This window comes from Sorex araneus, chromosome 1, assembly GCF_027595985.1.
Source record: "Sorex araneus isolate mSorAra2 chromosome 1, mSorAra2.pri, whole genome shotgun sequence".
In the NCBI taxonomy this organism is placed as follows: domain Eukaryota; kingdom Metazoa; phylum Chordata; class Mammalia; order Eulipotyphla; family Soricidae; genus Sorex; species Sorex araneus.
In genome coordinates, this window is record NC_073302.1 from 438,525,005 (window position 1) to 438,541,652 (window position 16,648).

Here is a 16,648-nt window from a genome sequence, read left to right on the forward strand (position 1 = left end):
GGTTGGTTGCATGCAAGGCAAGTACCTTGAGCCTGGAACTGTGTTTCTGTCCCAGAATTGCAGCTTTTAACAACATCAATGCCAGGGCTTCCTCTGCTTCTTCTTAAATGTTCGGAGGCAACATGGGGCGGTGTTTGATCATTTGTGATTCTGTTTGCTTTTCCTCTGGATTTGAACACCCTGGACTTCCTCTGGAGAACAATTTCTTTGTCATTCGATCCATGTGAGACTGGGAATTGGGGGAGGGGCTTCCTTCCTTCCTTCCTTCCTTCCTTCCTTCGCTTCCTTCCTTCCTTCCTTCCTTCCTTCCTTCCTTCCTCCTTCCTTTCCCTTCCTCTTTTCCTTCCTTCCTTCCCTTCCCTCCCCTCCCTCCCGCCCCTCCCTCCCTCCCTCCCTCCCTCTTCTTCTTTCTTTCTTTTCTTTCTTCTTTTCTTTCTTTCTTCTTTCTTTCTTCTTCTTTCTTTCTTTCTTTCTTTCTTTCTTCTTTCTTTCTTTCTTTCTCTTCCTTCCTTCCTTCTTCCTTCCTTCCTTCCTTCCTCCTTCCTTCCTTCCTTCCTTCCTTCCTTCTTCTTTCTTCTTTCTTTCTTTCTTTCTTTCTTTCTTTCTTTCTTTCTTTCTTTCTTTCTTTCTTTCTTTCTTTCTTTCTTTCTTTCTTTCTTTCTTTCTTTCTTTCTTTCTTTCTTTCTTTCTTTCTTTCTTTCTTCTCACTGCCTTCTTGTGAGGTGGTACTGGGGAATGGCCCTGGGCTCCGGTGTGCAAAGCAGACTGCAAGCCTTTGCATCACCTGCCCGGTCTAGGGCGCCTTTCTTTCTCTGGAATTCCAACAGATAACCAAGCCCTGCCTAAGTAGGAGTAGCAGAGACCCAAATGGATTCAATCACTGTGGATCTAGAGACTCGAGGGGAGAGCCCAGGAGAAGGTGCTTTGCTGCAGCCTGGGTGCCGGAGAGGCCGCCTTTGTTAAGTAGAGACTGAGAAGGAAGCCAATACAGCGAGGAAAATCATCCTGAGTCCTCTTTATTTTTCTTTTTAGCTTTTTTGGATCACACTCGGCCATGCTCAGGGGTTACTCCAGTCTCTGCACTTAGGAATTACTCTTGGCGGTGCTTGGGGGACCCTATGGGATGCTGGGAATCGAACCCAGGTCTGCTGCGTGCAAGGCAAACACCCTACCCGCTGTGCTATCGCTCCAGCCCCCGAGTCGTCTTAACAGCAAACCCGAGTGCTTGGCTGATGCTGATCTGAGTTGAGTTTCTGTCACTTTCACTAGCATCTTAACCTGACACTGCAGCTCACAGATTACGGAATTTGTTTTATCACGGCAGCTTGGACCACTGTTTTCAAAAAATTAATGTATGTGAAGAACTTGCCGACTTATTTATTGTTTGAAAAACAGGAAGCCTTGTGAGCTTATTACACTTTTATACACATCTTTATAAATCCCTAAAGATGAGTTGTCTTTGGAACATGGAATTCCTTTCCCAAAGCAGCAAGGAATATGTGCATATAGATACGTGCAGAAGTCAAGGACAAAAGAAGCTGCTACGGTGGAGTGCGGACAGTGGCTTCATACAATAGTCACTTGGACCCAGGACACTCAGAAAAGTATTGTACTGGCTACCTATGAATTCTATAATACATGATGGGGAATTTAGGAGCCTTGAAGAAAGGCCAGAGGCCTGAATGAGGGACCACTAGTGCTCTAGTGGGCTCTTTTTTTCCTGCAGTTTATTTTCCCTTCCATCCTTTTCCCCTTCCATCCTTTGAGTTTTCCCTTCAAAGCCTTCATAGCTAATATTTCTGCACCTGATTGATAAGATGCAGATATTCCAACTAATTGTTTATTTTATCTATATTTTTGAGGGTTGGCGCCATATCCATGGTTCTCAGGGGCTATCCCTGGCTTTGTGCTCGGGACTCAGCACTCATGGTACTTGGAGGACCATTTGTAGTGCCAAGGACTGTGAACTGGGTTAGCTGCAGGCAAGTCAAGTGCCTTCCTACCGCAATGGATTCTTGTTTATTTTAAAACAAAGGCTCTTTACTCCAAAGGCTACATCTTTATTGACGTTAATATCTCATGTTTTATGCACTTACTGACATGGAAGAGCAAAGTCATGCAAATGAGTTGTCACCTTAAGATTTATAAAACCACTACTCGAGGGGAGTAATGTTTTTATATTTAAAAAGCTTTATCTGTCTCACAAACCTTACTCTGTGGTTCTTATTAACATACACCCCGGTGAGTAAACTCTTTAGGGCTTAATGTATAACATATTGCTCGAATCTCAGGCAGAAAGAATGCTTGAAGATATTTTCACGTTTGTGGAGCCAAGGAAGAAGACAAGTTAAATGGATTGCTGAGTTCTTGGTTAGTGGGTGAGCAGGAAGAGAAATCCACATGCCAGAAGGTTATTCTTCTCTTGGGCAAGAGTTGCTCCCTCCCGGCTAGAGTGATAGCACAGCGGGTAGGGCGTTAGCCTTGCCTTGCACAAGGCCGACCTGGGTTCGAATCCCAGCATCCCATATGATCCCCTGAGCACCGCCAGGAGTAATTCCTGAGTGCAGAACCAGGAGTAACCCCTGTGCATCGCTGGGTGTGACGCAAAAAAAAAAAAAAGAGTTGCCCCCTCCCCTTGCCAAGCTGGAGGCCAGGGTTGGCTGGGAAGGTCTTGGTCCTGCTGGTGTGAGTGGGATGAATTTGTGGCTATGTGTATGTATGTGCCACAGGGAAGTAAAGATGGTCTCCAGCCATGGAGATCCTATGATATCCTGCAAAGATGAGACAAATTGTCTCTTTTAGGAGATGATTCCTCTCAAAAGCAAGTGATTCTGCTCTCAAGCTGCTGTAACAAAATACCACAGGGAATGACTTTCCCAGAAGAGAATCGTCTCAGTGTGGGACGCTGGGATATTCCATGCCAGTTGCCAGTCCATTCATTAGCTTTCTGGTGACAGCCATCTTCTGAGCTTGTAGATGTTGACCTCCTTGTTGAGTTTCTTTGTGCTGGCAAACTGGCAAATAGAGAGAGAGAAAGAGAGGGAGAGACACACACAATGAGAGAGACAGAGACAGACAGAAAGACAGACAGACAGAGCTCTCTGCGTCTAGCTGAATGCCATCATGAAGATCCTTTCCTTACAATCTGTACCAAGGGTGCCATCTCTAAATGCCATCACACCAGGAGTTAGAGGCTCAGTGTAGGAATCTGGTGGGCAATGGGCACAAACATTGCATCTGCAGCAGATGGTGGTCAAATCCTTACGGGCTGGCAGGTTGAGGAGGGGACCTGGCCACTGTCCTGGTGCCAGCTCTGGACATAGTTCCAGCTTCTGATGGGCAGACCTGCTCTTTGGGCTCAGGGAACACCCTTTCTCCTTTTTGTTTCTCCACGCAGGCCACTCTCAGTCCAGGGCAAGAGGGCTTTTGTTCTAGACCTCATATTTCAAATGTCCCCCAATATTTCACACACATGCTATTGCAGAACCCAAGGTTGACGCTATGTCTGAGATGTCATAACAGCCCGGACCTAGTCTGGCTTGCAACCCTAATATTTGATCTTTTGATAAACAGTTGGGGTACAGGTCCCAGGGGTGGTGTTTCTCTGTGCCTTTTGCTTTGTGTTCCTAAAATAAAAGACAATTTCACCTGAATGCTCTTGAGTTTCAAGTATCAGCGATGCTGATAACATACAGGCTATAAATACTGCTTGGGACATTGTGAAGATCCGAGAGTGGAAGGAAGAACTTTGGTAAGGAAAAATGCTAAATAGTGAACATGCCAAATCCCTCCCCCTTGATTGGATGGATGAATGTTTCTGTTTTGTTTTGATCAAACCTGGGCCTCCCGCATGCAAAGCTTGCACTCCCGCCCGTTGAGCTATCTCTCTGACCCCACGCTTGACTTTTGAGCAGGAAAGTGATGAACCTGAGCATCTGTTCTACATCCTTTTCACTTCTAATTCATGTTCTGGGGTTAGATGTGAACTAGGGTGATGCCGGGAACAGATGCACACAGAAACCAGTGAATAAGATGGAGCAATTCATTTTCCTTTTATGCTGCAGGTATATTCCTAGACCAAACCCCCATTTGGACCTAAGCTCCAGAACAAGTTTTCATGATTTCTTCTTTTCTTTCTTTCTTTTTGGGTCACACCTGGCGATGCACAGGGGTTACTTCTGGCTCCTGCACTCAGGAATTACTCCTGGCGGTGCTCGGGGGACCATACGGGGTATGGGACTCGAAGTTGGGTCGGCCTCGTGCAAGGCGAACGCCCTACCCATGGTGCTATCGCTCCTGCCTCCAGTCTTCATGACTTCTAGGGTGCAGAGCTTATGTTTGTTTTTAGAGCTGTGGTTTCAGCTGAGCCATTGTCATCTAGTTCTTTGGAGAAATTCAAAGACTATGTATGACATGTCTGGACAATATTTGTTGATTTAAACTGACCCGTATCCACATGTAAGTCACACAATGGGGATATCAATTAATGTTACTGAAGTCATTACACTTAGTTTCAAAAGGATATCATGTCTAACATGATTACTAGGTGGAATAATAGAAAATCCACAAACAGAACAAAATGTGAACTTTGGTGGAAAATAAAATTAATCTTGGATTTGTGCTAGTCATCATTTTTTGGTATAAATAATTGCTTGTTATTATTATTTTTGGGTCACACCCGGCAATGCTCAGGGGTTACTCCTGGCTTTGCACTCAGGAATTACTCCTGGAGGTGCTTGGGGACCATATGGGATGCTGGGAATGGAGCCCAGGTCGGCTGTGTGCAAGGCAAATGCCCTACCTGCTGTGCTATCGCTACAGCCCCCAGGTTGCTTGTTATTGTTGATAAAACAATAGCAGATCTAAATCTGGTAATTTTCTCACTAAAAGCGAATAAAAACGTTTAAAATTAGAAAAAAAGTGTTTTTTCAAAATAGAAATAAACCACATATGAAGCCAAAAGTGATATTACAATTAAACATAGGGAAATTAGAACAAGAAAGTGCAAATGATTTTATAACTTAATCAGAGATTTATGTATAAATAATACAAAACTAAGGCTGTGCTCTTAATTGTAGAGCGACTTGAATACATTAAGGGATATTTTGTGATTTTTTATTTTTTTAAGCTTACTATTGCAGTGCAACAAATTTCATAGTCATCTATATATTACTTTGTGACAGTAAAAATCAGAACATCTGATGATGATTTATATGATGAAAGTAAAGTATACTTTCCTGCATTGCCATTAGCTCAAGTCATCATTACAGGTCTGACTAGAATATGTAAAATTCCAACTATAAAACATGGCTTTAAGAATTTCATGTATACTTTCAACAGAAGAGTTACTATCACAGTAAAGTTCCTTTAAAATGACAATGATGAAAGCACTATCTAGGACCAGAGAGATAGTACAGGGCTTAAGGCACTGGCCTTGCATTGTTCTGACCCCAAACCCACCAGGACTCATTCCAGAGTGCAGAACCAGGAGTAACCTCTGAGCATTGCTGGGTAAGGCGCCAGGCCAAAGAACAACAAAAAAGACTCCAGGTCATGGAGATGTAGCTCACTGTAGAGTGTGTGATTCACCGGAGGCCCTAACTTCAATCCCAGCAGCAAAGTCAAACCGAGTTCTATGTTTCAACCTTGTAAATATTAAATGATGACAAACCTAATGTGAAATTTCCAGCATCACCACGTATGGTCTCCTGAGCACCGTCAGGGATCACTCCTGAGCACAGAACCAGGAATAGTCCTTGAGCATATTTGGGTGAGACCCCAAAGCCAAAGAACAGAATGAAACAAGACCCCACTACTTAGGGCTGGTGAGATTGTTTATGGTCCCTCACACACCCTGGGGGTTATAGCTTCTGAGCACTGCCAGGTGTGAGCAAAAACACAATGCAAATCAAAAAGTACAAATGATGCAAGAAAAATTTGTATTGGTCTTGCAATCAATGGAATATAAAGTTATCTAAAAATCTTGAGGAAAACAAGGGAATTAATACTTTTGGCAATAAAAACAGGTCTTATGAAATATGTATTAGAAATTGTGAATTATGAATCTTATTGCTCATCTGAACCCTGCCGGTCCATCAATTGCATGAGCAATAAGAATTAATTTGTTTGTTTTGATAGTTCAGCAACTTTCATCCCTACGGAAAACATAACTCCTTACACATAACTTACACCTGCCATCACAGAGGTCGCTGTGGCTCGGTGGTAAAGCCAATGCCTTGGATGCATAAGACCACAACAATGCAAGCAAAGCAAACGAACCTAAAACATTGTCATCATCTAGTGTTTACAAGGTAGCAGCGTAGAACTTTCTTTGACGTTCCTGCTGGGATTAAAGTTAGGGTCTCACGAGAATCACACTCTACAATGAGCTACATCTCCATGACCTGGAATCTTTTTGTTGTGTGTTTTGGGGTCATACCTGGGTTTAATCCTGGCTCTGTACTCAGGAATGACTCCTGGTGGATTTGGGGGGACCATATGGAATACCGGGGATCGAACCCATCCTCACTGCTGTACTATTCCTTTGGCACCTGCCCTGAAGTCTTTTTATCAAACAGATGTTTATTTGACTTCGAAGTTTAGACACACCTGTGTTTGCTTGCCTGACTGTCACGGGTCAGTCAGCCTTCAGCCTAGAGTGATGGAAACTTTCTGTTCTCTGCTTCTTATTACTGTTTTCTTCCCACCTTTTCATTTTGCATACTAAGTAGAGGCATGCACATTTTCTTCTGTTTCCTTCTTTTTTTTTTTTTTTAAATTTTTCCCCCTTCTTAATGGAAAAGTAAAGTTACAGGGTGAATAGTGGTCCCCTCCCAAAGATATGCTGAAACTCTAATCCCCATGACCTTAGAGCGTGACCTTATTTAGGAAGTCTTTTTAGATGTCACTTATTAAGATGAGGTCATGCAGGAACCAGGGAGACCCCAATCTCAGAGTGCTGCTATTCCTCCTACAAGAAGAGGGATGTTTGGTGACAGAGCAGTCATGGGAAGCTAGAAGATACAAGGCGAGTTTCTCCTCCCTTTCTAGTTTCAGAGGGGCCACGGTCTGGCCAACACCTGGATTTCACACCTCCTGTCTTTAAAGCCATTGCTAAGGGTTTCTGACACCTGATTTGTGATGCTCAATCTCAGAAGACTTTGTAAATAAGATGAGTGTTATACTGGAGACACTTGTCTTTCTCTAGGCTGGATTCCTAAAAATCCCTCTGCTGGGTTCTAAGAAACACGCATTTTCCACCTTAACTTCTCCTCCAGAGCAGTGGCAGCTGTGTATGTCCTTAATGGCAGCGCTCCTGAGCATGTTTCCTTATGTCCCGGTAGGCACAAAAGAAATAAATACTTACAAATACTGTCTTTTTTGAGTGAGGTCAGGATGTTTTGTTTCCCAATTTTTAGTTACACACTGTGATTTACAATACTGTTTTTTTTTGTAAATAGATTTTATTAAAAAAATAGATTTTATTTAGAGGTTTCTGAGGGAAGGAGGAAGGGATAAGTGGGAAAGAGAATAGTAAGAATAACATGCTCAAGAGAGAACACAGCCTTCTCCAAGGGTGGAGAGAGCTCTACACACATCCTAGCACTGGACACGAAAGCATGAAAGTACACATCTCAAGAGGGGAGATGTGGGCGACACATGTGCTTGGGCACCGCATGTGCTCGGCCACGTGGGCACAAACAGCACATGGGCTCAGGCAGCATATGCACCAATTTACAACACTGTTAATGACAGAGTCACCGGTATACAATATTCCAATGTCACACCATCCACCAGAGCCTCAGTGTCCCCCCACCCCCAGCCATCTCAGGGTCCCTTCCTCCCCATCCCTAGACCCCACACCCCTCTACTACATCCTCTTGTTAAACTCAGTTCTGTAGGCTGACTCCCAGAGTCTGTTACCATTGGCCACTTGTTATTCCCTTGCTATGTTTCTTAATATCCCACATATGAGTAAATCATTCTGTCTTTGTCCCTCATTCTCTGACCTCACTCAGTATGATACTAATTTCAACCATGTAGAAGCAAATGACATGATCTTATTTCTTCTGGTTGTGTAGTATTCTATTGTGTCAATGGGTTCTTGGACATTTGGGTTGTTTCCAGATATTGGTATTGTGAAGAATGCTGTAATGAATATAGGAGAGGAAATATCTTTCTGAAATATCATTTTTCTTGACTCTTGGGGTCAATGCTAAGAAGAGATCTCTGGGTTATGCAGAAGTTCGTTTGAAGTTTTTGGAGCTATGTCTAAACTGTTTTCCATAGAGGCCGAACCAAACAACCTTTCCCCCAATACTGCATGAGGGTTCTTTTTCCCCATCCAGCGGGTTTGGGGCGTTTTTATGCTATTTTGACATGTGCCAGTCTCACTGGGGTGAGGTTATAGGATTAAGGTATCTTTTTAAATGTTAATTTTCTATTTGAGCATCTTCTGTAGCTAGTCTTTTTAAAATTCCTGCCCATTTCCTGTCGTGCTATTTATTTTATTCCTTCTAGTTTAAAATGTGTCTTCATGCAAGAGATGATCTTATTCATTTTAAGCCATTCCTAGTTTCAGAAGAGCTTTTCAATATCATGAATGCTTGTTGGTTTTAATTGGGTGTCTTTTCAGCCAGTGAGAGAATCAAGTGACATTTATTTGACCTATTGATACAAGACACCTGTAATTGTAAGAACTTTCAAAAAAAGCAGAGCCATTCGATATTTTATGGACATGAGGAATGGTGGCAATGCAGGTTTTTAAAACTTGTTTAGAGTGCTGCATGGTTAGAACAGAAGGTGGGACAAAGGGAGTGAGGTGTTCCATACTAGGGAACAGGCAGAATCTTGGGTGGAGGCTGGAGCTGGGGGCGAGGTACAGGCCAGAGGAAGAGACCATACATAGACTTGAGTGAAGATGTTTGTAGTATTTAAGATTAGTGTGGTGGCCTGGTGGAAGAAGGGCAAAGCCAGAAGAGAACTTAGATATCTAAGAATAAGGTGCAAATAGATTTTTTTCATAATGACTCTAATAATGAAGAAAAGAAGGCAAACAGTCAACCGTTAAGAGGACATGGATGAGTAGAGGTTTTGAAAGAAGGTCTTCATAAAAAAAAGAGAGAACAGTGTCAGGTACAAATACCAGCTTGGTGCACGGGGGCGGGGGATGTTGGAGGAGGGGCTGTGCCAGGAGGGCTAATGTGGAAGGGAACATTGGGGTTGCAGTTGTGTGAAGTAGGGTCCAAATTGTGCAAAGTGAAGAAGCAATCTAGGCTAAGACCAAATGCCGGATGCCGAGGGGCTTGTTTCTGGGTGAGGGAGATGGAAAAGCACATGCCATCTATTTTCATTTTTTTCCCAGTTGACAATGTCCAGGAGAGTTATTTTGAGACTGAGGTCTGGTAGTGTAGGATAACATTGCTTTGTTCTTTCTCCCTTGCCACAAGGAGCTTAGGTTTATCGGGTCACACCCATCAAAGTGCTCCCGAGTCACTCCCATGCCTTTGTTGATCTGTAAACTCTTCTGTGTGCTCTCCTCCCCAGCCAGTTAATCACCTTTCCCCCTAATCAAACTCTGTTAATTTTTAAGATCAGATCTTTCTAGGACACTGAACTTGTATTGTAAGTTAATATTGCTTTTCTCCTCTCCTTATGTCCTTTGAATAGTTTAAAGCAATGTCCTTTTTGTATGGACAAAGGAAGACAGTTAATATGCTTTTGTAGCTTGGGATTTAATTGGCTTCAAATATTATTCCCTCCTGGGCATCTGCTTTCCCGACTTAAGCCTCAGTTGCCCTTAGTTCCTAGCACCCCAAACGCAGGGTCCTGACGAGGGACTGAAGGGACCCAGGGCAAGCTCTGAGCTACTCTGGCATCGAAATGGGCCAGGCCAAAGCACCACGATTCTTTTTTTTTTTTTGCTTTTTTTTTTTTTTTTTGGGGTCACACCTGGCGATTCACAGGGGTTACTCCTGGCTCTGCACTCAGGAATTACCCCTGGCCGTGCTCAGGGGACCATATGGGATGCTGGGATTTGAACCCGGGTCGGCCGCGTGCAAGGCAAACGCCCTACCCGCTGTGCTATCTCTCCAGCCCCCACCACGATTCTTAATTATAAGTTAAGAGCTTGATCATGGACAAATGCTGTCATGATCCAAAAGCAATGATGAGACTAGGACCCTGCTAGGGATAGGAATACTAATCTGATCTGAGCACTGTAGTCTGAGATCGAGATGGCCCCAGGAGAATAATTCCATAAGCTTAATGTATCTCTTACTGTGTTCATATAAAATTATGAATATTATAAATGCTTATATGTTAGTTGGACAAGGAGAGGAGAAACACACCCATGGGATTCCACTCTTGGGTGAGTCATCTGGCTGAAAGAGAATCTGTTCTAGAAGTATCCCCTAAGGGAAAGAGCTTTACCCCTATTGATTGTGACCACACCTATGTGTAAGCCCCAACCCCTCATGCGGGGGTATTTAACTAGGCTTAAAAGGGTGGGCTGGGGGTTCCAGATCCAGATCCAGAGCCAGAAAGAGAAGGAGAATGAGAGAGGCAGAAGGAGATGGATGAGAGATCGAGGAGAATGAAGTAGCATGGGGGAGGGAGAGGCAGGAGGAGAATCAGAAGAGAATGGAGATAGGAATGGAATAAACTGCAACTAAGACTAACCAGCTTGGCCCTCATTCTCTCCTCTGCCTGCCCATCACCATTGACCTCCCAGAGGTGAGGGAAGTGGCATGAGACTACCGAACGCAGGCAGCGGCGGGAGAGAGATAGAGCGCCGCTACCCCTTATTGTGATTACACATCTGGCGTCCCTTGGTGGGCATGAACCACCAATCTTTTGGTTAATAGGCAGAGGAAATAGGATAACAGAAGATGTTCAGCCTGAGAGGCACCTACCAGCTCAGGTGAATTCTACCCCAGGAATCAGAGAGAACTTCCAATGACATCGCCCAATCTCCTTGGCTGATCCAAGACAAAGCTTGGAAAATGTGGATCTTGCTTTTGAAAAAGGGGACAGAGTAGGCGGGGAAGCCAGTGGAACCCTAAATTTCAAAAATGTGACCTTCACTAGCCACTGATTCAGAATCTTTTTTTTCCACACCCAGTGGTGCCCAGAGATTACTCCTGGCAGGGTTCAGGGGACCTCATGTGGTACAAGGAACAAACCTAGATTGGCTGCATGCAGGGCAAGCACCCTACCCGCTGTACTATCTCTCTGGTCACCGCCCAGGATCTTGATGTCCTTTCGAAGGAAGATCTTAGGTTAGTATATAAAAGGGAGGACTCAGCAGGTGGGCCGGGATGTGACGCAGCAGGAGAGAACTTATTACCACTCCGAAGGTCTAGGGTTTGATTCCCAGCCCTACAAAGGAAATAAACAAATTAGCAAACCAGTCAATAAATAAATAAAAAGGGGATGACTTGTGGGATTCTATAAGAGGAAGTGAGGGTCATTAGACCCCTACATGCATCCTATGTAAACATGGCAGATGGACTACTTTGCCTTCTTCCAAGTCAGATGACAGGCACATTAATAAATGGGAGGTACTGGGAACCAGAAGGGTCAACAGTACAAGGAAGAAATGAACACCTTGCACACCTTGCAGGGCGGAGGGCTCTGAAAGAACTGGGGGCCCCAATCAACTAGAGAGATCATTTTATTTTATTTATTTATTTATTTATTTTTATTTTTTATTTTTTTGCTTTTTGGGTCACACCCAGTGATGCTCAGGGGTCACTCCTGGCTCTGCATTCAGGAATTACCCCTGGCCGTGTTCAGGGGACAATATGGGATGCTGGGAATCGAACCCGGGTCGGCCGCATGCAAGGCAAACGCCCTACCCATTATGCTATCACTCCAGCCCCTAGAGGGATCATTTTAGAAAGAGGAATCAAGCTGCTGGGAACTTCTCAAAGGCCAGAGATAGGATCTTGAGGACAGCTACTCACAGTGTCCAAGAGTGGACTAGGGGTGCTGGCAGGGAGGGACTTCCCACTAGCACACATGTGAATGTCAATCACTTTTGGCAAAAGTTCTAGGAGAGATTCAGGCACCACTGACTCTGGAGTCCCTTCTAGGTTTGAGATTCTAAGACCCTAGGAGGGTGGATAAGTGGGCAGGAAGGAACAGGTTGGAAATACAGAGCGAGTGATGTACAACTCATGGAGGGGAGAAGGAATTGGAACAAGAGTTGGGGAAGACCTGTGGATACTCAGTTCTGGAGAGGAAATCATATCATCACCGACTGAGGAGGAAGCAGCCTTTTGCGCCCCCCCAAAGCCAGGACCATCTGCCATGGCATAGGGGTGTCCAAGGAAAGCACCCTCCTAAGGCAGCTCAAATCAAACTTTCCATAGGTGTTTGGGATATCAGGAAGGCAGAATATTTCTGGGGCTGGAGTGGGTAAGGCTCTTGCCTTGCACGCAGCCAACCTGAGTTTGATCCCTGACATCCTATACGGTCCTCTGAGCACCACCAGGAGTCATTCCCGAGTGCAGAGCCAGGAGCAACCCCTGAGCCTAACTGAGTCTGACTCAAAAACTGGAAACTAAAGTCTAGAAGAAGGCAGAACATTTCAAAACAAAATTTTAGGGATTGAAAGACGCTGCTATGCCATTTGACTCCACTACTTCAGCTGGGCCCTAGGGGTGGGGAAAAGGGCCCTAAAAGCACATTCGGGGGTGCACATGGAAGAGAACAGGCAGGGGTGGACTGATGGAAGGGAGAATAGACCATGGGCACATGGCAGTGTGTGTGTGTGTGTGTGTGTGTGTGTGTGTCCGGTCACCTCTGGTGATTCTGGAGGAGAGGGAGCTGGGAACCAGAGGAAAATCGCCCCAGAAATCGGAGACCTTGTCCGGGGCACAGAGTGTGCGTGGGGGGTCTCCATGTTAGCGGGGGACAGGGAGAGGGGAGCAAGGTTTGTAGGAGGAAGAAAGTAAGCAGATGATGCATGCCGTTCCCCCTTTCCTTCCTAGGGCACCTGGGACGGGACCTGGCTAAGGGCACCCGCGAGCCCAGCGACAGCCTCCGCCCCTCCCCCACTAGGTGGCACTGAAACGCCTTGTTCGCGCTGCTCCAAACGCAGGAAGAGACAAAAAGAATATGGTGGAGGGCTCCTCATTGGGGCTCACAGGCTCGGCTGAGCAAAGCGGGGTGCCAGACCCACACCCCCGCGCCCGGCCCCGCGGGGCCTTTAGTGAAAACGAGGGGCGCGCTGCAGTGGCCAGCCCGGCTCACCTGGAGCGCGGCTCCGGGCCTTTGCGGCGCGGCCTCACGTGAGCCCCGCGGGGTGGGCAGCGGGCAGGGCTGGGAGGAAGCCAGAACCGCCAAGCCCTGGGGTCCCGCATTCCCTACCCCAGACCCCCCGGCACGGCTCCAGTCCAGCCGCCACCCACCTTTGCACAGACTTCACCCGGCCCCAAAGCGCGGGCACCCGGGGAGCGTTTCCAAAAGGTCTTTGAAGCAACCCCTCACGTTAAAATTCCTTTTCTCTCCTTCAAGGGATCAGTCTAACGTCGTTCTCTCTCCCCTTGGTGCTGAGGAGGGAGGCGGAGGCTGGTGGAGGGTGTGTGTGTGTGTGTGTGTGTGTGTGTGTGTGTGTGTGTGTGTGTGTGCGCGCGCGCGCAAGTGCGTGTTTGTATGTGTTTGTGTGTGCGCCTGGGGGGTGACTGCCGCTGGTGGGGTCGGTGGGACTGAGCTGGGGGCAGCGGCCATCACCCGGAGGACGCCTGTAGCCCGCAAGGTAGCGCCTGTGGCTTTATTTTGGTGCGTGTGTAGGACGGAACGCGATCCCAGGCGCGGGGGACTGGATCCCGGGGCGCGGGGCGCGGGCGCAGCCCCTCCGCACCCCGACCCCGCCATCAGCAGCCTCTCCTTTAAAGCGCCGCGGTCGAATTCAGGGAACTTTAACACCCCCCCCCCCCCCCACACACACACACCCAACGACGGCCCAGAGAGAAGAGAGATGGAGGCAACGTCCCTAAATTCATAACCACGCACGTAAACATGCTACATGCCACACATATGTCCGTGTGCCTAAAGATGGATGCGCTCGGGCGCGCACCTACCCAGACAGCACCGCCGTGCGTCGTCAAGACAGCGGCGCTCAGACGAGCCGGGCCTGGGAAATGGTGCAGTTTAGCTTTAAGGAGGCCAGAAAAATAAGAGATGAGGCTCACGTTGCACGGATGACATCACTAGCTTTTGGCTGCGCGCTCCGGGTCCTCGTCGGTGGGTTTTAAGCCAAGGCTGCAGCGCCGGGCGCCCGAGCAGCCGAGCGAACGGCGAGCGCGCCAGCGGCTTCCTCCGGCGCCCGCAGCCGGGCGATGCGAGTGCCCGAGCCCCCCGGGCGCAGCCTGGGCTCTCGCCGGCCAGCAGCGGCCCCCCAGCGGCCGAGGCCCCCGAGCCGCAGCGCCTAGGGGAGGCGGCCGGGCAGGGCGGTCCGGCGAGCCGGCCTCCCTCCACGAGCCTCGCCCCGTTCCCCGCGGCCAGCGGCGGGCGAGCCGGGGCCGAAGCCGACCGCGGGACGCCCAAGCCCGGGCGGGATCGCCTGCACGCGGCCGGGTGAGCCCCGCGGAGGACATGGTGCAGTCGGAGCGCCGCTGAGCCGGGCCGGGCCGAGCGCACCGAGCGGGAGCGGGCGGCGCGCGAAGGGGGCGGATCGTCTGGAGCGGCCGGGCCCGGGGCTGCCCTCCCGGCCCGCAGCGTCTCCCGCGGCCCCGACCCCGGAGCGGCACCACCCTGGGAGCCCGAGGAAGCGAGGCGCCTCGGCGGCGTCCGAGCCCACGCGGGGGAAGGAGCGGCGCCGGCGGCAGCGGCATGACCGCGCGGGGCCGAGGGGCAGGGCCGGCCGCACGCGGCGCCCGCGCGCGCTGTCCATGGTGTTGAAGGCGCCGCCGCGCCGGGCCCGCAGGTGACCGCGCCGTCGGCCCAAGGGGGCCGCCTGCATGGCGAGACGAGCGACGCGCGAGCCCGGAGCGCGCGGGGGAAGGTCGGCCGAGGCCGTGCGCCCGCGGGGAGCCCTGCACTGAGCGCCCGGAGCGGGGGACCGAGCGGGGGACTCGCTCTCCGGCCCCAGCGCCCGCGGGAGGCGCGCGTCGCCGCCCGCACACCGGAAGCCGGACCCGGGCGGCACCCGGGGAGCAGCCGTCCCCGGGCGTCGGGGGCCCGCAGCGCGCCCCGCACCGCCCCCCACCCCGCCCCAGCTGCACCGAGACCGCTGCCGAGGGCGCTCGGGGCCCGGTTTCCCGCACCCTCGGAGGGCCGGGCCGCGCGCCGGGGCGGCGGGGTTTGGAGGCGCCGTTCGGGCCCGTGTGGCCGCCGCGGGAGGATGCCCAGGAGCCCGTCGGAGCCTCTCCGGAGCAGAACTTTTTAGGCTGCCCGCAGTCCCGGGGCCGCGCACCTGCAGGCGGGGGCCGAGGGGGGCGCCGCCGCGCGACTCCCCGCTCCTGCCGCGTCCCCCACCCTCACCGCACCCGCACCCCCCGCCCTGTCATTACCCCCCCCCCACCCCCAGGGCTCGGCCGCCCGCCGCTTTGTTCCGGGCGCGCGGAGGGGATGCCCGAGGTGTAGGCGCCCGGCGGAGGTATGGCTGCGGGAAGGTTGCTGCTCTACACCGGCCTCTCGCTAGCGCTCTGCGCCCTGGGCATGCTGGCCGTGGCCATCTGCTCGGACCACTGGTACGAGACGGACGCCAGGAAGCACAGGGACAGGTGCAAGGCCTTTAACACGCGTCGGGTGGACCCCGGCTTCATCTACAACAACAACAACAACTTGCCGTTGCGCGCCAGCCGCTCGCGCCTGGATCGCTGGGAGGGCAAACTCCTGCGGGCCCGCAACCGCCGGCAGCTCTTTGCCATGAGCCCGGCCGACGAGTGCAGCCGCCAGTACAACTCCACCAACATGGGCCTCTGGAGGAAGTGCCACCGGCAGGGCTTCGACCAGGACATCGCCGCGCTCATTCGCAAAGGTAGGCGCTAGGCCCCGCGGCCCGCCCAGGGCCGCACACGCCTGGGGCTGGGGGAGGGGTCGGGGGCGCTGGGCGCTGGGCTTCGGGCCAGGGGTCCAGGTCTCGCCGAGCGCGGCCCAGCTCGGCCGGGAAGGAGCGATGTGCGGCCTGACCTCGCCCCCTCGCCCCCCGGCCTCTGGCCTTGCGTTATCTGTTGGGGCCGCCCGGGAATCCAGGCCTTTCCCGTCCCCAACAGTCTTCGCCCTGGAGGGGGATCTGGCGGTCCTGCCGGATATCGCAGAGCCAAGCCTGGGGGATGAATGGGTCGGGGTAGGCGGATGCCTCGTTTCCATCGTGATTGTAGACGTTGAACGGATCCAGCAAGGAAACCCGGGGTGGTGGTGGGGGAAAACGCCGCTTCCCCAAGGCCTAGTGCAGGCCAGGAGCGTTTGCTCTGGCGCCGGACTCGCCGCTGGCGTGGTGCAGGCATCCTTCACACAGGCATCGGGAAAGCGAAGCCCCGGGCCTGCCCTCCAGTCGCTCAGCAACACCCTCGTCTCTTATTTCTTCTTCGGAGAAAGCGGTGGACTAAAGTGACTTGTGAGCATTGAATAGAGCAAGGTTTAATGCCCCCCACTCCCAGGGTCGTGCTTGGGGGGGTCACACCAAAGTGGGCACTTT

At 50.4% G+C, this 16,648-nt stretch overlaps 2 protein-coding genes across 2 annotated transcripts in view; one reads left to right on the plus strand and one right to left on the minus strand.

Annotated features, from left to right (window-relative positions):
- Window positions 1-779: 779 nt before the first annotated feature.
- On the minus strand, window positions 780-15,515 carry LOC129402553 (collagen alpha-1(I) chain-like). Its single transcript, XM_055129539.1, has 4 exons — window positions 15,495-15,515; window positions 15,418-15,421; window positions 14,199-15,386; window positions 780-3,014 (listed from the first exon to the last, which is right to left on the minus strand). Exons 1-4 carry the CDS (start codon window positions 15,513-15,515, stop codon window positions 2,893-2,895), a joined length of 1,335 nt encoding a protein of 444 aa, XP_054985514.1. The 3' UTR covers window positions 780-2,892.
- TMEM178B (transmembrane protein 178B) overlaps window positions 15,384-16,648 on the plus strand; it is a 415,009-nt gene continuing 413,744 nt past the window's right edge. Inside the window, exon 1 of the mRNA XM_004608217.2 lies at window positions 15,384-15,988. Coding sequence (XP_004608274.1) covers window positions 15,607-15,988 — 382 coding nt within the window. The 5' untranslated portion in view covers window positions 15,384-15,606. The remainder of the gene's footprint in view (window positions 15,989-16,648) is intronic.

What these genes read in the sequence shown, in the direction of transcription:
- LOC129402553 (XM_055129539.1), bottom strand. Translation starts at nt 15,515, where the DNA reads ATGACAGGGCGGGGGGTGCGG. An exon ending in AGTGATGTCATCCGTGCAAC is followed by an intron (nt 3,015 to 14,198) that starts GTGAGCCTCATC and finishes TCTATTTGCCAG; the next exon opens with TTTGCCAGCACAAAGAAACT.